The following is a 25,664-nucleotide window of genomic DNA, read 5'->3' as shown; positions in this document are numbered from 1 at the left end:
TTTTAAAGAGGGAACTAATGAAAACCCAGAAGATAAAGAGGAATACTCAGTTCAAGATGAGGCTGGGGAATTGAAATGACAAACTTTAAATGAGAATTCTCAGACAATATCTGGAAACTTGACAGAACACAATCAGCAAATGTATTAAGTGAGAGCCATAGAGAAGTTCACAGTATTGGAAAGGTGGTGTTATTAACTTTTTTAAAATAAAAAACCCCAAACAAATTATAAATAAATAAACTATCAGCAAACATCAGTGGAATACAATTCTGGACTTAAAACAAATAAAAAGCTTTGGTGACCAACTGATCAAAACTGTAACAATGAAAGTGACATGCTGACCAAGAATAGAAACGCTGCAAGGACAGAAACCACAAAAATAAAGGGAACTTCAGTTACTGCATCTCTCAAGTATATTGAGAAAATATATTTGCTAATAAACAATGCTTAAATTAAAATTTCAGACTACATAGGTGGCTGAATAATCTAAGGCAGTTTTCATGTCTCTTTACACATACAGGTATGTCTATGCCTACTTTAAAGCTTTTTCTCCACTATTACAGTCTTGTAATTAATTTCAACTTTTATAAGCCTACAAGAGTCTTCTTAGCGTTGAGGACTTTATGTTATGAAGTTCATATATATATATAATATTTTTCTTTAATTGTTTTCTACAGTGTATGTTTTGGGCTGTTTATCTTTGCAATTTTTCCAATTAATGAAAAATAGAATTAAAAAGTTAATTTAATATACTATATGAGATTGCCCCCAAAGCAGCTTTGTGAAACACTGCATGTTGTTTACTAATAACCATATATATAAACTTATAATTATATATGAATTTTTACCTCGACACAGGTTTTCATCCCTGAGGCAGCAGCATAGTGCAAAGGTGTATTTTTTTTGTTATCAACAGCATCAATGGCTGCTCGTTCATATTGTCCTTCATCCAGCTTTGCTCCCTTCCACTTCAGGATCATTTGCAGACAATCTGCTCTTCTGCAGTCATCTTCTGAGGGTCGTGCCAGGCGAGGGTGAAGAGCTCCTTCTGAGATCATGATCTGAGGTCCCATACACAGTAAGTGCATAGATGTCTCATTGTGCACATTCCGTTTGTTTGGGTTACCATCTCTAACAAAAAGGAAAGTTCTGCAAGGGGGGAAAAGAATAAAAGAAAAAAAGATTAGCACACAATGCCACTCATTTGCTTGAAGCGGGAAGGGTCTATTATGACAGCTCTCTTTTTCTTGCAAATATTCTGATTAGCCACATTAGTGATAAATGTTCTTTAGCAGATAATTACTAGTGGACAGCACTCCTCCATTTCTCTTAGGAGTCGAGAGCCAAGATCAAGATGAATTATTGAAATATCACTAAGTATCACATATAATTACTTTGCCAGTGTGTGAAATAAATTTTAGTTGGCCAAGTTTATTCTACAATTCTGTGTTGTATTGTGATAAATGTTACTAAGTCACAAGATTGATGAAACAGATAATTTATTTCTTCTGTTCTGTGTCCTGAATAGTGGTACATTTTGTAGTTTGCAAATAGATGAAGGAGCAATTTCCTAAAAATTCATTCTCCTTTCCTGTATCTTTAGTCAGATGCCAATGCAGCACTTACTACTTTTTAAAATAATTTAAATACTTTTTCAGCTCTGCATGAATTGAGGAAAGACTATTTACTTTCTCACTCTAGAATATACAGAAGTGCAACATAAAACAAACCCTGTCCTATGCGGATGACAGAGGCTGGCAAGAATTTAATTCTCCTCTCGAATGCTTTAGAGGTAAAGCGGACAATAAACTATACCAGCAAAAAGGATCTGCTTAGCAATGAAAGGGAAACAGGCTGATTCTTAGAATCACAGTTCTGAATCCTAACAGCTCCTGAGACAAAGCAGCTCCCTGCTGCTTCTTGCCAGGAAGGATTTTTAGAACTTACAATCCAGATCTGAAACAGAAGAACTGAAACAAATCATTCAAGCCCTGGGAACCCAAGCTTGCTTTAGCGTTTTGATGTACACTAAAATAATATTTTTTTCTTAAGGGAGAGTGAATGTTAGAAAATGGCAGAGAGAAAAGACCACCTCTTTGAAGCACTGGAGTCAGAGAGACAGCAATGGTGAAAAAATTCCATGCAAGGGGAGGAAGGACAGTTAGTTCCCAGAGAGGTAACATCAGGGTAGATCAGAAGTACGGCACATACGTTCAAGAAATCACCGCAGAAATGCTTGCACTGTTCCCCCCCCCCCCCCCCCCCCCCCCCCCCCCCCCCCCCCCCCCCCCCCCCACATAACACCTGCAGAAGTCACTCTATCTCCTCTCCAGGCTGTTCCCTGACTCCAAACAGTTTGCAAATATGAAAAAACCAGTTATTCTGGAATCCTCATTAAATCAGTGCAGGGAACCAGCTTCTACCCTCCCTGACCTCACCCCTAAGACTAATAAAAACCAGTTTCAAACACTTTCAGGCAGCTCAGCCACCTGAAAGCAGGTGCTGCCTAAATACAAAATCGGACAATGTTGCTCTTGGTGAACAGTGGTGAGCAGAATAACTTGGTAACCAAACTGGCAAAAGAAAATGTTATTCACCTCAGTTATTGCCTTATGCTATGATTACAAGTCTAAATGCCATCTCCTCTTTTCGTTGTCCCTGATTACATCCCCACCACGTACCACATGGTACACCTTTCTCTCAAAGTTTGTCGATGCTTTGTTCAGGACAAAGAATAATCCTAGAATTATTTTATTATTAAAGGAAGAGGCTGTACAGGGTAGATGTGGAATTTCCCTTTTGGAAATTACTGAAAGCAGTCTGGACAAGTACTTCAGTAGGAAAAACTAGGCACAGATGGCCTGGTCCTGCGATGGAATGATGTCTTGATGTCTGAAAATCTCCAAGCAGTTTGAATTCATAATGAAGCTTACTGTCAAAATACTGTTTTCTTTTAAATAAGTGGCAACAAAGTATTCAGAGGAAAAGATAAAAACAAAACAGTCTCCTGTCTGTTGCCCTATTTTGGCAGGAAAAGTGTTTCTTGGAGAAATCTCTCTTTCATTCCATGATAGCTGACACGATAGATGAATTTGTTAGGAAATATGAATATGCCAAACTTGAGATGAAAGATCTTGCCAAAAAAAGTTACAGCATATTTTGTTTGCTTGGGTTTTTTTCTGTTTGTTTTCAGAGGAAAGGGATTTAGCAACACAGGCAAAATGCTTCAGAGTCAATTACATGAACTAGAAAGATAACCAGTATCAAACACTATCCAAAATGAATTTGCTGGTTTGAATTAGCTTTTCATAGTATGAATCTAGAGACAGAAAGAAAAGAGGGGAAGGAAGGTGGGAAAGACAGAGACAGAAGGAGGGAAACGGGTGGGAGGGAGGGAGAAAAGAATGGAAGGAGGAAGGGAGTAAAAGATAACTCAGTGGAGGACAAGGAGATGTATTCTACAGAGGCACTTGGATATAATCAGCTCTTCAGAGTAAGGAGAAGTCAAGCCGATGCTGAAAAGCCCAGCTGAACCTGTGACTTTAGGTTCAGAGAAGATGACTAGTACCAAAAAAGGGTAAATTTTACATCCACAAATTCATTATTCAACAGGACTCCATTTTTAACAGTGGTATTTGGTGCATAAGACTTTCACAGATCAGTTCTGTAGACTCCTGCAATTTGGCTCACAATTTCAGAGGTATAAGAAGCTAAATTTTGCCTGGAAATGTACTGATAGAGTGAAAATATGCATTGCCTATGGGAAATATCACTTAACCGCAAGGCAGCCAGACTTTACTCTAGTTGCACTTTCCAGATTTTGCTTCAAGCTGTAGCTCTTTGCAGAATCCAAACTTGAGGTGACAAAAGCATGAGAAAAGTGTTGAAAAAGTGACAGAAAGGAAAGGGCTGTAACATTCACACCTACCACTATCTGTATTTGCAGGAAAGTGGCAAGAGACTCAAGATCACAAGGCTGTGAACTTGAATAATAAACAACTGGGACATGCCCTCAGTTGGGAAACTAGCATCAACACTACCATTTCTTCAGGTTTTAATAAAATTTTTAATGGTTGAGGCATGAAAAACACCATATTCACAGTCTCTTTGTCTCTCTAAACAAATGCCATATACATTATAGTTATATAGAGAGACACATCATTGGAACTAGATGATCTTTAGGGTTCCTTTCAACCCAAACCATTCTGTGATTCAATGCTATATATATATGCACATAAGCCCATATGAAAATGTACCTATGTGTAGGAAAATAAAACTAAAATAAAAACTAGTGTAAAATGAAATTATAAAGGTAGTTCTGACAGCTGGAGACTAAAGCATGTCTGAATGTGATCAAAAACTGAAATGTACCAATTTTTGAATGCAAAGCACTTATGTACACTATACAAACTACACAGAAAATTACACTGTTGCTTTAAGCAAGACAAGTAAGGTACTAGAGAAAAGTGAGCTGCAGCAATAATGCAAAATAATCTGCATAGGGTTCCCTTTCACAGCACCCTCTGCTCCCTGGGATGGATAGCCCTTTAAGTACAGCTTGCAGTTTACACTGCAAACTCCAGCGAAGGTATAAACCTAAACCTCACAGCTTCAAGAGAAGCATGAGCATTAAGGAAAGTATTTTAAGAGCATTAAGAGAAGTATAGGCAAGCCATGAGTTATAACAACAAACAGAAGAGCCAAGCCCTGTTACCCAGTAATTTAAAACTCACATGCAATGAATTAATTCATACAATTATTGAATCATTCAGCTTCCAACATAGTAGGCCAATTCTGATGCATTAAACTTTGAATAATCATGATTATTTCACTAAAGTACTTTTCTCTCAAATGTAGTATAACAAAACAACCACAGTACTAGCAAGCACTTGAAGAAATCTTTTTAGTCATTACTGGTTTAAATCACTTTGTGAAGAGTATATTATTTACCTCATGTTGAAAGCCACATAGAGTAAACATAATTATTGATATTTTTATTTGTTATATAGTGCTAGAAAATTATTTATTAGTACTTAGAGTTTCTTCTCTGATTCTTAAGTGTTTCTTACAGTGCAGGAATCTCCTGTATGCAGTAAAAACCTGGATGGGAGAGAATGACTATTCCTACTGTAAAACTAAGAATCTGCTGACATCATTAACCATTTATGAAAGAAAAACCCCAGACTATTGTCCTGACTTTTTGTAAGCCTTAATTCAGTTGGCCCCTTGCCTAAGAACTGTTATTAACACTACCAGAATTCCCACATACACTAGGAATATCCTGCTGAAGTAAGGTGTGAAGTTATACCAGTGATAATTTGGATTAAGAGCAAAGGAAGCATCCAGGAGGCTGTCAGTGATACTGTCCCCACTGCTGATGGAAGTCTGTGAAGAGTTAATTCTTCCTTCTGAAATTTGAAATCTTCACAGACATTCCAAGGTCCCTTATGTCAAATAATCCACTCTGTCCTCCAACCCTGTATTTTTCCTAAACAGAAATGCCTCCATTTGTTCCCATTCATATGACTCCTACCAAGTATGGTACATCTGCCTAAATAGGTCAAATAATTTCCTAGTACTCAAACAATTTCTGCAGATTTTCAGAGAAAACCACCAATCTGAGAAGCAAGTCTAAACTATGGCACGTATGAATCACATCTTTTACTCAGAGCAATCTCAGGTTTAAAAGGAAATATTTGACTGTCTCAACATATGCTCTTTTGGACCTATTTCACTTATGGACTTGATGTAATGTTCCACACAAAAATATTACCTAGAATGCCAGCACTGTCTTCACTCTCTCCTATACTGGCTCTAAAAAGCCTTACCATCTTTTTCACTGTATTGCTACAATTTCACCTATGGTTTCTCCAAATAGCTCATTTCCAAAAGACTACTAAAGTGATTAAAAGTAGGTCAGCATCTGCATCTGAGTTCCATTTCTGGGCTGTTTCATCATGTAAACGCAGTAGCCCATCAGCAAAAACACACCTAAGAAAGGTCTCATACAAATATGCATCAATAAAGAACTTTGCATTCTCTTTACTAAAGAGATGCAAATAGGTTGAACAGTTTCTCTGCTTTAGTGGTCTTGTGTCAGCAAATATGATTAAGTATGACCTTCTGTACAGAGATAGCAATCTTTGGCTTTGTACAGCACAAAAAAGCAAGAGGCACAATGTGCAGGAGGGACAAGGAGATACAATTGAATTGGGGAGCACAGATCCAGAGATAGTGTACACCAAAAGTGAGGAACACAAAACTTGGCTAATCCTTACCTTTGTTATACTATGGGCTACAAAAAAATCATGCCTTATATATGGTAACTATGTCTGTTAGGAGGAACAGCAGCACCAAAACACAGAATTAAACAATTCCTGATACAAAAAATGTACCAATAACACCTGTAAGTTACTTGCAACCAGAAATCTATTTATTTATTTATTAGCTACTTGAGTTTGGCCTTCCCTTGGACAGTCAGAATACTGTTTCCAGGATCCCATGCCACTTCTGGTTTTTATTTCAATATTCTTAGTGAGATTTCAAAAGAAATAGAGCTGACTGCCAAATTAGAAATGGCTTCCACTGGAGCTGGCTGCTTACCAGCAGCTTTTGTGACAGTCTTCTGTAAAGTAAAAGCCATGTGATTTACATCTCTCTGGTCCTTTCTTATATACATTTCTTTACAGCTAGAACCAGTTCTCAAGCATAGGTGTCATCCTTCCAGCCTTCTATCTAAATCCCATTTTTTTTAAGAAAAGACCATCCATGCTGAATTCTCTTCTCACATAACTGTGAGACTAATAATTTTAGCCTGGTCTCAAAAAAATGTCAGATGAAGTAATAAACATGAAACTACTAATAAGTGCATTTATCTTTACCTTTTAAAGACACAGATCTGTATTTCTGAGTGGGACCACTATCTAGGTATCAGCTTGTAAATCACTTGGCAGTGTATGACATCTAGTGTTGATTTTATTTATACAGCAATAATTATGAAATTATACAGCAAATACTAACAAGCTTTGCATCACTTTTATTTCTTAAAAACTATGAATGTTACAGAAATTGTCTCACCTTTCTCCGTCTCTCCCTCCAGAAAAATTGCTTCCATTTGTATGTTGCTTGATCATTGATGACACAAATTTTTATTTTCCTTAAATGTCTCAATGACATAACTTTATTATGTAAAATTGAAAAAAAATTAATCAAATTATCCACAGTCTGAATTTTGACCAAAAGGAAAACTGGGTCAATATAGAGTGTCACTGAATATTTTGCTTGGACTTTGCATTCAGGTATAAAAGTTAATGAGTTATTTCTGATGAATTTACTTCTGTTTATCAGAAACTGCAAGTCTCTCGGTCATTATTCCAGTAACTACTGAGCCAATAGATCTCTCTGGTAAGGAAGGCACGTGTGACTCTGACCCCAGGGTGATGTTAAGCCATTTGACACAATGATTCAGCAGTTACCAATTGACTCGATAGAGTCACAAACTCTACCTGGCAACAAAATTAGTTTAAAGAAAGATTTGGTCATCTCGGCTGTGAAGGACCAAAGCTGTACTCCAGTACAACCCAAATAAAATTTTACTTTGCCTGGGGTAAAATGTTTACAAAGGCTCTACTAAGGAGAACAGACAAAACAGAATAAGCAATCTTTAATAGTGTACTGCACTAATCTATCACATCTCACCATCGCTAACAAAGCAATCTTATTCTGCAGTGTCTGATTTCCACAAGGAAAGAAAAACAATTTCCTAACAGTACAGAAACACCTCGTAGCAAGAAGAAGCAATAACAACATACTAAACAGTAGAAGCTGTAACTGAAGACCAAGGCTATGTGCATTGTGAGCAACAAACTCCATAAGCATCACATATCTTCAACCTACTAAGGTTAAAATAACCAGAAATCAGATAGAAAAAAAGGTCAGTTTTAAGAGCTGAAAACATAGCAGCTGTCTGGCTGAGCTCAGCTTGTTGGTCAGACTACTATTAGGATGAAGTCTACCCATTTTTTTGTGCTTTGCGAGGATGTCATTAGGAGCACCAGGACACCTTGGGAAGCTACACACACCCAGTCAGTGAGAACTGCTTTTAAGTGAGATTTTGAGCTTTAAGAAAAAACCCAAGGCAGTCAGTCAGGTATGGGGCTGAGTTTTTCAACCTGCCTTACTGTACTTTAGAAGACAGTGCCCAAGTGGGTTGAAGCCTTCGAGAAACCTACCAATGCTACTGCTGCTACTCCACATCTGTAGCTGCTCCTTCAAGTGTCCTCTCTGTTTTCTGTCTTTAGCAGTTTTCTCCAGTGGGGATTCAGTCACAGTAAGAATTTGCTCAGTTTTAAAGGCTTTTTTATTTTATTCTTTTTCACTATATCACAAGCAGTATCTCCCACAAGCAGCATTCATGTCTCATATTGTAAAAGTGCCAAAGAGTTCAATTTACAGCTTTGCAGGTGCTTACTATTTGATTTTACACATTTAGTATAACGTAGGATGAGATTCATCTTCGCAGCTCTGGCAACCTATAGTGCAGACAACTGCAGCTGATCCAGTTCTCTTAAATTCCCTTTAAAACCAACAGGAAGAAACAGGCACTTCTGGCACACAATTAATTTAAAATATTTTATGGTTAACTTCAAAATACGTGAATCGTGCAGTTGCTTTCACTAATCATTCTGATTAGATTTATTACCTAGGCCCACACTGACTATAAAGGGGGCCTGGCATGAATATTTCCAATGCACACATACTTACTTTTATATATATAAAATGATGAATAAATATGATCTTAAATAAAAATATATTTTAAATATTTATCTGTGCAATTGTTGACAATTGCAAAGAAGCTTGCTTTTTGTCATTCAAAGTGAATAATCTACACAATGATATTCTAATAAATGATTCAGACAAAATATTATAAAGTACAATAAATTTTAAGTTATTAAAACAGGACAGAATTATATTATTATGTGAGAGAAAGGGTATATAGTTAGGTAGCTATCTTTTATACTAAATTCAGAAGTCATAACTTTTAAAAACTACTTTCAGGAAAGACGCTTAGTCACCTATTATGCCTTCATCATCTTTTTTCCCAAATAAGCTTTAAAATTGCCTGGAGAACACCAAGAAAATTTAGTCATTCAAAGAGTTACCATGAAGAACAAAAAAAAAGGGGGAAAAAAAAAAAGATTCCTTCAGGTTTTCTGAACAACCTATTGAAAATATCCATACTTTTCATAAAGATTTTCTTACCCTGGAATCCTATTGTTTTGATTAATAGCTCCATATTTTTTCCATTTGCCCTTAATAGACAAAGAGCTTCTAATAACCTTACTGTTCTTCTTCTGCTCACATTTATTTCAGAAATATAGTTAGGGAAAGTAATTTAAAAGGTAACACCAGACTTACTGGCAAAGCATTGAATAGATGTTCAAAAATTTGATAAAGAATATGATTTGTAGCACCTTTCTGAAGATTTTAGCATGAATGATTTAGGTCAATTTGGATCTCAAAGTTTAATATTTACAGGACTTCTGTCAGTCAAAACAGTGAAGTAGCCTTTTTGATTTCCATCTCCAGAAAAAACAGTATCTGAAATTCAGAGCAGCTTCAGCCTTATCAGAAAATAAGCAACCATGGCACCTCTCTAAAGCCAGATGATCTGCAAAGAAGTTAACAGGGTTTTCTCCAGTACTTCTCCTTAACATATATTTTTGTGGCACAAAAATCCTCTATTATCCTCTCAACTTCAAAGAAATCTTGTTCTGAAAAATAGTCTACACACATGTCCCTCCAAGTCATCCAAAACTAGTTTTCAACTTGACTGCAAAAGGAATAAAAGCCAACAAAACCTGGCACAGGAAGAGACAGTCCTGAATGTGCTGTGACGAATGCAACATTCCCTCTGATGTCAACAAGTTTTCTGGCAAATTCACCCTATATAACATATTGGTAATCTCAATACACTTTTTTTCATTGCATTACAATTGCTTAGATCAGTCATTACTGAAACCTGTTAAACAGCCAGAAAAGGACTTTAGCTGAAATTCCAAGAGATGCATATTTATTTATGTTTTTATAACATACATAAATTTATAAAATTTCAGCCTAGAGGAAACCACCACTATTTTGATGTTCTGTCACTCTACTGAAGTGAAAAATACTTCCCAAATTACAGCAATGAAACAAGAAATACATCCTATAAACAAATCCTGGGCCCATCTACCAGTGTTTCTCTCTGGTTAGCTTAGCTGTGCCTTCATTGCCAGAGTTCCTTTACTCCTATAACTAAATGGCAATGGCAGACACCAAGAATGTTAAAAAAAGAAGTGGGGTGGTGTTTGTTTTTTTTTTTTTTTCCCTTAGTTTCAGCATTTGTTTCATTTCCAGGATCTCTGTAACTGGAAACCCTTGCTTTTCTTGTTCCAGAAAAAAAATCATCTTCACAAACCTGTCCCATCTCCCCACAGCCCTGTGTTTCTGTCACCTCCCCCTTCTATTCAGCCCAAGATCAGCAGCAACTGCTACAATCATTCACTTTTGGCTTGAATACTCACAAAGTGCTCAGATGTAGCAGTATGAAACACACAATGAGGAAAATCTGTCACTGATCCAAAAAAGCTTCCCAGCAAAGCTGCAACACTGAAAGTCACACCACATATATTGTGAAATGACAGTTTATCTAAGTGGGTTTTTTTCCTTTCAACGTCAAGTAGGTCCTCGTGATTTCCAGTCACTCCATCTGAGCCACCCGCTGGAAAAGTCTGTTCTCTTGTTGTATCTCAGAGTGGTTCACCAACAGCCAAACCCTAGTGAATAACTTTCCACAGGGATAGCAATTCTTTCTAACTGAGCAGTCAGATGGTCTAAAATGTACCTGAGGCAAAAAAAGCGCCTGAGGGCACTGGATGTGCTTGATCATCTAAAGACTGCATTTTCTAAAGAAAACATGTTTCCTGTTTGTGCTTTCTCTGTAGTATCTCTACATACATTTAGGGAATGAAATTTGAACTATCCTCTTGAATATGAATCTTCTGTCAAGACCTTAATTCATAAGGAAACATGATAGCTGTTTGCAGTGAAATAAGACCAATATGTATGCTGTACAAAGCTCTCAAAATCCATCTGTGAGTGCTACATATCTTTTATTATTATCATCATCAGACCCTCCTAGCCCCTGCTCTGTTATCCCAAGCGTGTTCCTCCCCAAACTACCTTGATCCCTGTAGTAGATTAACCTCCACTGGCTGCCAGGCGCCCACCCAGCCACTCTTTCACTCCCCCTCCTCAACAGGACACGAGAAGAAGATATAACAAAAAAGCTTGTAGGTTGGGATAAAAGCAAGGTTCACCAACTATTGTCATGGGCAAAACAGACTCAACTTGGGGAAATTATTTTAATTTATTGCCAATTAATAAAAGAGTTGGATAGTGAGAAATAAAAACAAAATGAAAGCCCTTTTCCACTTTTTCCCTTTCTGCCTCGGCTCAGCTGCACTCCTGGCTCTTTTACCTCCTTCCCCACCAAACAGTGGTGGATGGGGAATGCTGGTTGTGATCTGTTCATGATGTTTCATCTCTGCTCTTCCTGCTGCTGCTCCAGAGTGGGGGTCTCACCCACAGGATACAGCCCTTTCAGAACTGCTCCAACGTGGGTCCATCCCATAGGCTGCAGTTCTTCATGAACTGCTCCTGCATGGGTTCTTTCCACAGGATACAGTCCTTTCAGAAACACACTGCTTCAGTGTGGGTCCCCCACAGGGTCACAGGGTCCTGCCAGAAATCCTGCTTCTGTGTGGGCTCCTCTCCACAGGCTGTGCAGCTCCTGCTTGGAGCCTGCTCCAGCATGGGCTCTCCATGGGCTCCAGGCTCCTTTAGGGCACATCCACCTGCTCTGGTACAAGGTCTTCTGGGGACTGAAGGTGGATCTCTGCTCCACCATGGACCTCCATGGGCTGCAGGGGGACATCCTGCCTCACCCTGGTCTGTACCATGGGCCGCAGGGGAATCTCTGCTCCAGTGCATCCAGCACCTCATCCCCCTCCTTTTCTGGCCTGGTGTCTGTAGGGCTGTCTCTCTCACTTTTTTTTCCACTTCTCTCTCACAGCTGCTATGCAGCATTTTTCTTAAATATATAATCACAGAGGTGCCACCAGCATTACTGACAGTCTCAGCTTTGGTCAGTGGTGGGGCTGGTTTGGAGCTAGCTGGAACTATTAGTGTCTGATGAGGGGCAGCTCCTGATCTCTTCTCACAGAATCCACCCTTGCATCCCCCTGCTATCAAAACCTTGCCACATAAACCCAGTACAATGCCCTTCTGTTGACTCCTCCTGACAGGTGTCACAGCCAGGAGAGGGGGTGGAGGGTTATCCTGTGACAGCTTTGGAGCAGGGGACTCCTCTCTCTGATGAGCTTACTGAGATGCCCAGAGATCAAGTACTCTGAAAATTTTTGTTTGCACTGATTAGCTGTGGCCAGCGATTTTTGGTTTTTAAACATTAAATGCTCTGTTAAAACAAACTGATACGTCAGCTAAGCATTATTTAGGGCTGCAGACCAAACGAAAGTTACACATTAATGGAATGTCTGTTTCCAGTTTTTTATTTCAACATTCCTAGTGTACTAAAGTTTTCTATGATACTCAAGAAGAATGATCCTGAAACAATCCTAGCATTTTTTAACACATTCTTGCTAAGTCATGTGAAAAGAAATTACCTGAAAATATTCAAATTTTTACATCTTGATCCAGTTTCTGGGCTGTAAATGCTGGATGAAAGGCATAGCAACCAGATGACTCAGACACTTGCTGCATAACAACTGTGCAGCTCGAAATCATTGAGAAAGTTCTGCTGGCTTAAGTATTCTTCATGCTGGATTACACCAAGTTTGTCCAGGTCAGGAGTTTTACTTCATGACCCTTTCACCTCTTCTCCAGTTTCTTGTTTCTTCCCTTCTGAGATCACTATAGCAGGATGTCCCCAGCTCCATTTCACTGCAAACTTGGTGCCTGTGCTTTCACCGCGTCTTTGGACAGCCACCACCCACCATACATGTCAGAACGGGGAGTTTGTCCCTTTGCCTCAGCATTGCCAGATAAGTTATTTCTACACACCCCAGAATATCTCTCTCGATGTGGTTTATTATGCAAAAGGTGTATTAACAACTGCGTCACGTTACTCTATTTTAAAACATCTCATAACATACAGTAAACTGTGAACACATCAGTTCGTATCCACCTTCAATAATACAAATTTCAGCCTTTAAAGAAAAATGGAATTATATGGTATGCATACAAGTAATAGCTAGAGCTTGTAGTCAGTGTAGCTACAGATTCTCCAATATTTAAAATGTTTAATGAAGAGATAAATATAAAATGCTATACTATTATGGACATCTCATAACTGTAAATTTCTCTGAAAATGCACACAGATTAAAATAGCAGAAATTAAGGTAAGTAAGAGTTCTAAAGTATGAAAACCTGTTAGATGAATCTAAAACACTGAGGAAAAATGTACGATGGGAGGCCAGATAGTGAGTACAGTGACAGCATTTGAGGCATGAAACAAATATTATGAATACCACAGGCTCATCAGTAGATATAAACACAGAGATGAAAAGAATATTATCAATAACACAGTTCAGTACTTATTTCTGTTCTGTTTCCTAATAAAAGGAAGAGAATATTTATGAAATTCTTTCTAACTTAGTGCCTACTGAAGAAGAGGTTTAGCAATGTTTGCTTGGTACTGGCTTCACAAAACAGTAGATGAGAACAGCTTGTGTCTGCAGTGTCTGGACATGGGTAAGATGCTAATCTTTAATTGATCTCAGAGCACTGACAAAAATACAGAAGAATAAATATATATTGTGACAGCTAGAAGTAGTCACAACCAGTATGGTATCCATATGGTTTTGCAAACAGATTATTTTAAGACAGGAAAACACAACAAGAATGGTGGAACAGTCATTATTTTCAAAGAACTGGGGTATATGAGTTTTCAGGAAGCAAGCTAAAACTACCTGAGACTAATGTTACAACAGAGGAACAGATACTAAAAATAAAACCAAAGACTGTAATACCAGTCAGTGATTATAGATTGATTTGCATGTTTTCTATTTCTACTCGAACATGTTACAAACTCTGCATGTGCAAGACATACATATGCACATACATGTGTACATCCATGCACATGCACGTCGGGTGTTTATAACCTACCTGACACTCCTGCATTTGTTAGGTCAGTTATTCACACCCAAGCAAAACTTCAAATCCTACTTACCCCAGTATACGGTTCATTCCATGCCTCGCAGCATAATGGAGCGGAGTATTGTGCTGGTACGTTTCTCCATAAGAAGTATTTGGGTCAAGAGTTTCTTTTAGTTGAGGGTTGCTCTCATAGATTTGGCAGGCCAAGTTTTCATCTCCATTTATAAGAGCTTTCCGGAATTTGGTGGTTGTATTTCCCATGTTGCTATCCTAGCTAACAAGGGCACTTCTTCCTTTCCCCTTCATCCACTTGTTGTACGGTTCTGTAACATGCTTCACAGCCTAAAAGAGACAAATGATATTTCAGTTACTCTGTTAAATACTCTTTCCTAGATTAATTCATCCAGAGCTACAGCACTGTAAATTGGCAGGTGAAAAAGTAGAACATAGGGCCTGTAAGCTTGCCTCATGAACTGCTGAAATCCTTCTACATAAATACACACAAATTCCCAGTTCTTCAGAAATTATTTCCCTGATAAATTGTGCTATCTGCCTCTCTGTGTAAATATCTTCACTGCCTATACTCTTTGAAAACATGAAAAAAAAGAAATAAATGGCCAATATCCACATGTATTAGAGGACTGCCATAAACAACAAATTTCCATAAATGAGAAATTCATAAAAACTAGAAATTACTTCAGAAACAGAGTAGATCTAAAGCAAAATTCTTAAACAAGTAGGTAAGATTCCTTAAAAGCATGCAATAAAGCAGACATCAGTTTAACTTTTAATTAAAGAAAATAATGTAAAAATGTGCTTGGAGCACCTGTGCTTGTGTAAGTGGATATAAACAGCACCCTTCTGTGCCAGCAAGACAAATGCACAGGAACACAGGAATTACCGTGGCCCAATCTTAACAGTTCTCCTTAGCAGGTTCTTAAACACCTACCCCTTACATGTAGACCAACAATGAATGGGGCCATAGAATACCTGACATTTGTACTGGCACAAACCAACTGCACCTTGCAAATACTTCAAAGTACTTTCCAGCTGCTACACTCCCCAGCCTCTCACCTCTACCTGGAGGCAATCAGCAGATTGAGCTGCAAAAAGACAGGGAAGATAGAGCATCTCCGCTCATGAGACAGGACAGCAGAAGCTTATCCGGTTGTGCAGCTGGAAAGAGCACATGTTGGTTTATGTCAGGGGGACAGACAGGCGTGTTAGCACCAGGCTGCAGCTGGTAGCACAGTGAACCTTCTAGGAGCTCTCTTTTGTGCATGAGTCATCCCATCCAGACTGCTCCCTGCCAGACCTTTCACTCCACAAAGCACACACTGGGATCCAAACATGCCAGGCACAGCAGGTTAGGGGACTGAGACTTACTAAGTTGTATATGCACATATAATTAGACAGGGGAGGAGCTGCCCAGTACCTTATATTCAACTTATTGGGACTATCTCAAAGCATCTATTTCTACACTGGCTTTTCAACACAGTTAACTGTGGCCCCACCAGCCTTATAGACAGAAGAAATAGAGGAATCCAAGGGGTATAGAGCTGCAGAAAATCCAAGGGAATCAGGCTGTGGATTCATGTGAAAAGGATTTGGTGAAACCTGGGGAAAAGCTGCAATGAAATATTTTTGTTTCCTTGGAGCTGACCTCTCACAGCTACCCTGGTGAATTTATGTATCAAGCTGCATCCCAGGCTTACTATGGCTTTGCTCAGATCCCATTCAGCAAGAGATCCTACCAGCAGGAGTCTTGCACTGACTCCTCTCTGTAGTTTATCTGAAAGACCACTTCATGAAGGGGAGGAAAAAGACCACTTTCATCCTAATCTCATCAGTGCAGTCTGGCCTGTTCAAAAAGGAGAGATGTGGCCTTGGTGACCTACATTTTCATCCCTTTTTTTCCTATAAAATTTTGGTAAGGCAACCCTTATTTTGAGCTTTTGTGAGGTAACAATGATACTACCAAATCAGCTGACTCCACATGCTAAATATCTTGCCCATGCTTTCCTCTGTGACAGAGTTACCTAAAGAAGGAACAATAAAGTAGGTACTCATCTTAAAGCAAATGGACACCCTTCATATGTTTAGTTATATACACAAACCAAAGCCTAGATTCTTCACACTGAGGATTCTGCATCATTTTGTATCTTTCTGTCAACTCTATATTTTAAAATATAAACATACAGATACCATGCAGATCTAACATTTATATGCTTCAAGAAAGGCACTGCGTGACAGCATGAGAGCATCACAGATCTCAGTGCTGTAGAATAGTAAATTTTCAGATGCAAAACCAGCTGCATTACTCCAAATACTAGACAGTTTAAGGCTTTAGTCTACAAACCCAAGAAAAAAATCTACACTCTTCCTAATCAACCAGCAGTTCATATTACCTTTATCAGCTAGGATCTCAAAAATAACTTGACAGAATGATTTTTCAGTAAAGTTTGTTAAAAAGATTAATTTATAGTATAATAATATCTGTCAAACCCTATCTACTATCTCTCAAGACCAGAAACTAAATCAGATGAGAGCAAGTGCCTGAAAGATATCAGAATCTTCATGGAAATCACTAACAACAATCCCACTAGTGCCCATAACACCAAGAAAAGCACAAAAGTTTCTTCCATCATTTGAAATTAGAAGGTAACATCAACAATTGCCATGTACTTATTTCTGGAAATAGGCACATCAGCTGCAGAACAGCTGCCTCTTGCCCAAAACTGGAACATTAAACAAACCTAAGTAGAGCATTGAGAGTTTAAGGAGATAAGATGGTGCCCCCAGGCAATCTGAGAGAATATAGGGACAGGGTGATACTGTTGAGATGCTGAAGATGAGATCTGAATGAGTTTAGGCAGGGAGAAGTGAGGGACTGTGTGGGGTGAACTAAGACGCTCAAGTTATTGCTCTGCAGAAAAGGTAAAATTGTACATTTCATTAATTCTTCTATACACCTGTTCCAATCTGCTTAGATGCAGAGGAAAAGCAAGTTCTAAAACATTCTCAAAAGCAAGATTAAGGCACAAACGAGGCCAGATGCTCGATCCCAAAATGATAGTTCAACTTTATTTTGTAACACAAAGGAGCAAAGAGAAAGAAGGAAGGTAGAAAAGTAAGAAAATCTAAGGGTAACAGTTAAAGATACAGGACAGGAGTTACCACAATCATAAAGTGCTGCTTGCTTGCAAGCTGGTAGATCTCTGCTGGACTTCTTCCCTGGTCACCTTGTACCCTCTGAGGAAGGAGCCAAAGAGAGTGGTGGCAGCTCTTGCAGCAGTCCCCAAACATCCCCACAGCAGTCCCTGGGCACGACCCTAAATACCCTCGCTGTCACAGCCCCTGGATGCCCACTGGCCGGTTCACCAGTATCCAAGCAAATGTCGCCTGGTACCAAGGTGGGCCCTGAGTGTCCATTGGCTGGTTCCCCAATCTCCAAGCAAGATGTGCCTGGCATATCTTATTTGGGAGAGTAAGTCCTTCCCACGATTTTTGATTGTAACAACTTTTTATCTTTTTCTGCTAGTCTGCCTGCCTCTGCTGGCTTGCTAGGTGCCTTCTGGAGCTTTTGCAAGTAGCTCGGCTCCTGCAGCAGCCCAGCTGTGGCATCAAGGTTTTTTAACTCCATGCCTGAGACAGTGGCAAAGTAAACTCCATCTTGTAATCAGTTCACTACACCACCGAATTAACTTTTTTTCATTTTGAAGGAGTATGGATATATTCAAACATTATACCATCTTTAACAACTAATAATATAAAAGTTGTAGGTACATTGCTTGAACTATTATGTACATTGTATCTGGGAATTTTAGGACTGTGCAGGTTGTACTGTGTAAGTCACTGAACAAAGCAGTGACATCTGCTTTCATTAAAAAAGTTTATAGCCTAAGCAACCAATAAAGGGCTATATATGACACAGACATGATACAGTGAGGTGAATGAAATAAAAAGAATAAAAAATTTGTTTGTGTAACAGGACCAGACTCCAAACAAAATGAATCTCAAGTCAAAGAAAAGGGAGAATTTTAAGGATTATGAGACAAAGCTATGATGTGGCTTTGAACAGACACAAGTGAACTCCACACAAAACCACGAATCAACACAGAGGTTATAAAAATTTAGCAAATGGCTAATGCAAATATAACCATCACATTATCAAAATAAAATGAAAGATGATAGAATGGGGATAGTTAACGAAAGCCCTTCAGGTGATGGCAAACAGCTTATATTTGATGTGATAGCAAGAAAGTCATCTCTGGAAGAATGCAAGCAGAGAAGTGACAGGATCAAAACTAACCGAGAAAACAATTCCATACTTAAACCACATGATACAAATAACTATACTAATGCCTGTCACCTTCACACAGTATCCACAAGGTCTTTCATCTGTTAACACTACAATAGGCCTTAGCCTTTTATGCTTCGGAAATTTGGTGGGTCACACTGTAGTTTTTTTTCTATTCTGAATTGTGATTAAATGTGCCAGCAGAAACACAAAAAGATAGGGGAAAAGCTGTCTCTATACTCTGGCTCTAACAGTTGGCTCCCAGCGTGTTTGGAAGTCCAGAAGAAACAAAGAGGTGACAGCTGCTGCCTCTCTCAAGCTGCTGTGGCTCAGGAGTGTCCTTCTGTAAAATATTAAAGATCTGCCCATTTGCAGTCTTCAGTTAATCTTTGAGCAAACAGACCCACTGCATCCACCACCAAAGAAGCCTCCAGTTCAAGTGAAGGAGGAAAAGACAAAAGATCAGCTGATGCAACAAAATTCTGGATCTAAAAATGGCTGAAAGCGGCCCAGTTTGCCACCTCATTGTGTAGTTTCTTTTTCCATTAAGAGCTTCCAATTCACTACATGTTCTCAGAGGACAGCAAAGCTAACAAGGCCAATGCTGGAACCAGGCGTTTAGAGAAGGGAAACTTGGTTCACTCTTTCAGTCTCTCATTTCATGTTTTTGAAGGTGAAGGGCATGTAATTCATGTATTTCTTTCTGAAGTCACAGGGAAGTGGTCTGGAAGCTTTCAGCCAGTCAGCCTCAGGGACCTGGAGAGTTCCTGGGGGCTGAACACAGGTGTTTCTAAAGCAGTTTCAGCAGCTCCCAGGCTTGCAGGGGTAGTTGTGCTGTGTCAGTGTCACTGGTCTTGCTTTGCTTTTTGTGTAAACACAGGATTAAAAATCCTTAGGCTATTTTTTAATGTGCTGTATCACAAAAACACTACAGTGAAACAAAAATGACCACGCAAACATGACAATTTTCAAGTATTTTATCTGAATAAAATGAGACTTGAATAGAATTTCATAGGACAAAGAGAAGATCATTTGTTTGGTTGGCAGACCTATTCACCAATTCTTCAAGCTCTGTGCTAACAGAAAGGCTACACATAGCCTTTAGCTATGTAACCTCATAACATTTATCATAACCACAAATATCATTATGTTTTACACCAAAAATCACAGGAAAAACTAAATGCAAGTTTGCAAAATATACCCCAAGTTGTTTCAGAATTCCAAACATCAACCAGCTAATTCAAAATGAGAAAATGTATTTATTACTCTACTGCCAAATAGAAGTTCCAGCCTAACAAAAACCAAAATACTGGTTACACAATCCATCTAAAGTCTAAGGAAAGATTCTTATAAACTCCATCAGGGCTATCACATTTCTCTGCTTTGGCAATGAAAAGTAATTTATATAGGCTTATTAGCACTGCTGAAAGCAACTTTGATATCACAGCTTTATAAAAATTTAACAAAGAGACAGACACTCTCATAGAAGCTTGAAGACTGAGTATGAGATGAAAAGAGTGGATTAAGAAAGACATGGGTAGAGCAAGGTAACAAAGAGATTTTGACAGCAGTTGCACCAGCTGTTCAATTACTATTGATTTTTCCATGGGCATCATCATAGAAGTGAATTTGAAGAAGGACGAGTGCAATGACTTAATAGCATTTTAGAAGGAGTTTCTCCTTTGAAATGCTGCCATGGTGCTTGCTAGAAATTTGTAATGAATGTTAAAATATTATACAAGGGGGATCAGGTAAGTACTTTTGAAACACCATACTTCTAACACTCATTTAGGAACCACATATTGAACACAAAAGTCCTTCATGAGATAGCACACCTCTCAATTTACATTTAAATTACTTTAATACTGATGCAGAATTTCTCACTGAATGTGGGACTAGCACACGTTCATACAGCAGCTGTTCTAAATCTTGGGGAATAAAAAAAGAAAAGGAGACAGACTGTATGACATCACACTGCTTAGAAAATCTATCAAAATCAGTAAAAAAATACTCAGGCTTAACCAGATAAGAAAATGCTATATATGTCTTGCATCAAAAAAAGTACTATCTACATAATGAGCAAAGACCAGGATTGCATCTAATAATCATTTGCAACCAATTTTTTATATGTAGCACTGTGTAATTCCACAGTTTAACACTAAAAAGTTTGAATGCAATTTGCAGCTTAACGTTAAAAACAACTTCTTCAGTAGTTTGTCATGTAAACTATAAAAACATTCTGGTGATTCAGCTAAATGAGCCAAAGTCAAAGAAGTAAAACTTTATGTAGCTCCTCATATTTAATATTATTAAAATAAAATATACTATTGACTAAAGTTAGTGTACAATACATAGCTTCTAAACGCTTCAAAAGACAAGTGATAATGAATTGCTTACAAAAAAAAGAATAAAGAAAAGAGATATCAAAACCACTTGTTTTTCAAAAGCACCTGGCTTTTGCTAAAAGGATGAAATACTGTAATGCATTCCTAAAAGCATCTTCTGTTTCAGGCACAATTAGCTCAAAAGGTAGCTATTTTATTTGCTTTGGATACTACAGTTAAACAGCTCATTTTTAAAAGCTGAGTTTCTTATTTACTGTAGAGTCTACATTATAAATCATAATTTATTGCAGAAGGGAACCACGAACAACTTCGTGGTTTAGGAGAATGCCTAATCACTTGGTATCCTTAGGATGAGTCTCATGTTGTGATGTTGGAAATTTTAATCCTCTCTACAGAATAACACAAATGAAACAAGTCAAAATTTATGTTCAAGAACTCTCAGAATACCAGGCTGTCTCCAGAAACAGCAGAAAAAGCCCCATTAGGGCTTCTCTTCCTCATTTACTCCTTCCCCTCTACCTAAAGTAAAAAATAAAAGAGCTTACTTCACCAGGAGGACAAAATTAAGAATTAAGCATTCAAATGTGCTTGCCTGCTTTATATATGGCTGGTACAGATGCCTAAATTAAGATGCAGCAGAAAAGATTAGGCTAAATCTAATGTTTACGTGTTTACAGTAAAGATCTAAGATTTGCCAAATTTTAATTAATGGGCAAAAATAATTCTCTCCAGATACTTGTATCTGGAAGAACTTTTCTGAAAAGCCTGAAGCAACAAATGTGCTTGCAAAGCTTGAGAATTGGTTATGGGAAAGTGGTGGTGGAGGGTCTTGTTTGGGTTTGCTGTCTGTTTTTTTTTGTCACACACTGAAATATTCAAAGGTTTATGCCAAAAGTTCTGAAGTCATCAACAGGAAATAATGAAAGTGTCCCTGCAACTTTAAGCATTTGTGAATGGGGTTCAAAATTATCCAACTCTGTTACATTTTACAATTCAAAGTACAGAACAAAAAAATAATTGCTACGCCAACATCTCACCCTTCATATAATGATCATCAATATAACATCCTCTGTGCTTTAAATACCAAGGTTGAAAAGTGGTAGTAATGTTGAGAGTTGACTTGAATAAAACATAGTGTGGGGTAGTGAGAGAATTAATTATTTCCTCATTTATATGCTTGTGGGATAGATAGTCTAGCAACTTGGGTTACAATCTTTTTTATGCTGGCATATGTACCCACAAATGGAAGGCTTAAAGTTATTGCTCAATTTAGTAATTTGAGACTTTGGTTTATTGACTCAGGCACGAAGACTTTCATCCAGGTAAAATATTTTCTTTCAGATACACTTCTTTCACAATTCCAGTTTGTGGAAAAAAAAGGATTTTAAGAATGACTTTTGATACACTTACCAAGAATGCAACTGGGGCAGTTGCAGCACAGACTAGAAAGAGTTTAAGAAAAAATTCTGCATAGATGGAGCTAAAGTAATTGCTACAATAATTTTAATTGTGTTGTTTACAGTACTTGCATTCATCATCTAAATGAAATGTGGGGTAGGTACCTACACATGGCAGGAGAGATGAGATACTGTGCAGCCAAATGAAAGGTATACTGTGACAGCTGGACAAAGATTGCATCCCTGCAGATAGTCAGGAGGAAAATCCAGCAGCACAAGTTAAAAGGAATATCTGTTGTGGTGTAGTTGGTGTTTGTTTTTTTTTTTAATCTTTAGGGAGCCACCATTTAGTAAGATGCAACAAAAGAGTTATAGGTCTCTAATTATGTCCAGGAATATCCATTAGTCTTCAACTATAACTGCAGATCATTTCAAATTCATTCCAGGGCCCAATGTCTTTAGAAAATTATTTTAAAAATAACAATACCCTTAAAGTTCTGTGAAGTCCAGGTAACACTTTGGAGTTGTTCCCAATGCAACAGTCTGTCAGGGCCTCAATAATCTGATTTCATTTTCTATAGCTTAGTCAGTGATATAAGGGAGTCACAAAACATCTTGAGTTGGAAGGGACCCAAAAGGATCATCAAAGTCCAATTCCCAGCCCTGCACAGGAGAACCCTGCAGAGGACAGCCCCAAGAAACACATCACGTGCCTGAGAGTGTTGTCCAAAAGCTTCTTGAAGTCTCTCAGGCCATGAACATTTCCCTGGATAGACCTGCTGCAGTGCCCAGCCACCCTTCAGTATGGTATTTTGACAGCTTAATGATATTTTAAGGCTCCAGACATAAAATACAGCAAACTTTTTTAGCACTAGCTCTTCAATCTGCAGTTTTAGTAGATTACTCGAATCTAAAATATAAAATATCTGTACCTAGTCTACTGACACTACCACCCTTAGACCTCCTTTTGCTAGATCAGAAGGTTAAGAAGCACAAAAAGAAATGTTTGACATTTTATTAGATTAAGTCAAGCTACAGACCGACATGCTTGATAGTTCCGGCATTTTAATCCCAAGCACACTGTTTGGTTTATTATAAACAGCTCACTATAGACTGTTCTACTGATTAAAGTAGCAGTACACTTTTGATACAACGCATAAAAAATTGTCAGTTTAATAACTACCTACAAAAGTGACTTCTGTATCATGGGCCTGATCAAGTGCTGATAGCACCACTTTTTCATCAAGCAGAAGGGAGCAAGTGTCACCCAGCACCTATATAAGGAAGTACCAGCAGCTGATGACTCACATGAGGACACTTGGCATCAGTGATAACCTAAAGAATATGAAACAAGAGACTGGTAACATTCTTAACCAGTGCAATGCCTCTCATGTTGGCAGCACCTGAACACACTTAAGGCAGTGTAGTGCTTCTCTGGTTTCTCCTTACCCTCATACATACCATCATGCCCAGTGTGTCGGCTGGGATGGGAGCCTCTGCCAAAAACATTCAAACACACTTTGGTTGACTGTGAGATAAGTGACAACACAGCTCAGTTCAGTTAAAGACAACTGTGTGTCCCCTCCAAAATCAGATCCAATAGACCAAAAAACCACAGTGAAACCACCACCGAGGCAACAGTTCAGAGAGTAACAGACAGATGGGACACACAGACTGACATTGTATGAAGCAGAAAACCTAAAGAAATTCACGTGTTCCTATCACATTGATCTGCTTAGAAAAAGGGAAGACGAAGACAACCAATACTGGTACAGAGCACTGCTAGAACATGAAAGGAGGAATGAAGATGGCAACATAAATACGAGCTGCAGAAAACTCTATGGGGAACTTGACTGACCAATCTAAACAGGGTGCAATGTGCCTTGACCCTGGCCTTGACTGAGTCCAGAATGTATTTTTCAAGTATATTTGCTCAGCTTAGCACAATTCTAAAAGCCATGTTAAGTTTCAGGTAAACAAGTCTGAAACTGTACTACAGCCTAAAGACAACCCTCTGGAGAGCCTCTGGTAGAATCTGACGAGTCAAAGCTTTAATGTCAACTTCACTTTCAGTGGTGTTAAACTGATAAAATTGAAAACAAAACTTATTGTCTGCTGAGGCACATCCACAGAAAACAAAAATAAAGAGGATGGCAACACAGGGCTGCTCATGAGCACATTCCTCCACGGCAAAATCTGAAAATCCTTTTTGTATTTAGAAACCTTAGCATCTTCCTGAAGCAGAGGTCTCTCAGTTTGAGGAAGCTTTTTCATATGAAAGAGTACCAGTTGGTAGGGTCATGCTCTTGCTGGATCTTGTAAATATGCAATGGGGCTGCAAGGAAGATCTTAAAATGTAAGGATAGGTAGAACACAGACACCTGCAATCAGACTGTAAAGGGTAAGCATCATCCCACCACTTTCTAAAAGCATACAGTTGCATTTGGAAATAATGAATATCTGAAGTCAATGCCTTTCAACATAAAACTACTGGTTTCATAATTGGCAATGTATTTTAAATAAATTAAAAAGGTGAGCAAACAAAATCTAGATTTTTCAATGTGCAGTCTCCCAAAACATCATGCTGTATTTCAGATTGTCAGAGGAAAGCATCAATCCCAGTATCCTACCACTGACTCCTGGCTCATAACTACATTATTGAGAGGACAGTGCTCTATCTGTAGACTGCTGATAGTCCACAAGTTGCATGTTCAGAATAAACTAAGCAACACTTACTGTAATTTCTCTATCATTATCCAAATAACCAAAAGCACTGAAAAGAACAGCACACAACACTGCAAGGAATATGCAATTTTTTCAGAGTTTTCTACTTTTACTTAAGCAAGCTACACTTTTAAGAGTGACATGAGTAAATCCCTACTTGGTGCGCTGTATTTATTTCATAAATATCTATAGGATGAAACTTTGTAAAGTATACTCTGTTTACATTAAAGGCGTATCCATTTCCATGCTTTCAAGTGGGAGGTGAAGAAAGCACATTCAGCTGTCAGAGACAGATGACGAACATTGTTCACAGACGTACCGGACTGGAAACAAACACGCACATACTTTTATTGTTTCCTGGAAGCATTCTTACGAGCTCGTTTTGTTCTGCGTAAAGCTAAAAGACAATGTGACCCCGCTGATCTTTCAAAAGATCTTGATTTTTTTTCAGATGAATGAACAAATCAATTTCCTTTTAACAAAGAGGTAATTTAACTCGTCAGCACTCCTTCAAAGCAACACATTCAATTTAAGGTCTAAACACAGAATCCAGGAGAATATTGTGTGTCTAAAATGAGAATGGATTCCCACAGCAAAATATGTTTTCTACATGGTATTTCACAAGCATTTTACAACATTTCTAAGAGACAACTTCAGGAACTATTCAACTCTTCTTAGTCC

General features: G+C 38.3%; 1 protein-coding gene across 4 annotated transcripts in view; it reads right to left on the bottom strand.

Annotated features, from left to right (window-relative positions):
- The window catches only part of ANKIB1 (ankyrin repeat and IBR domain containing 1), an 84,017-nt gene that overhangs the window by 36,984 nt on the left and 21,369 nt on the right, over positions 1–25,664 (bottom strand). For all 4 annotated transcript variants that reach the window (XM_027893223.1, XM_027893227.1, XM_027893224.1 and 1 more), the window contains exons 2-3: positions 14,291–14,559; positions 849–1,149 (exon numbers count right to left, since the gene is read on the bottom strand). In XM_027893223.1, coding sequence (XP_027749024.1) covers positions 849–1,149; positions 14,291–14,478 — 489 coding nt within the window. In that variant the 5' untranslated portion in view covers positions 14,479–14,559. The remainder of the gene's footprint in view (positions 1–848; positions 1,150–14,290; positions 14,560–25,664) is intronic.

Source organism: Empidonax traillii, unplaced genomic scaffold (genome assembly GCF_003031625.1).
Source record: "Empidonax traillii isolate 1590-97213 ecotype Southwest subspecies unplaced genomic scaffold, ASM303162v1 scaffold384:size1533304, whole genome shotgun sequence".
Taxonomy (NCBI): domain Eukaryota; kingdom Metazoa; phylum Chordata; class Aves; order Passeriformes; family Tyrannidae; genus Empidonax; species Empidonax traillii.
This window is presented reverse-complemented; position numbering and strand designations above follow the sequence as displayed.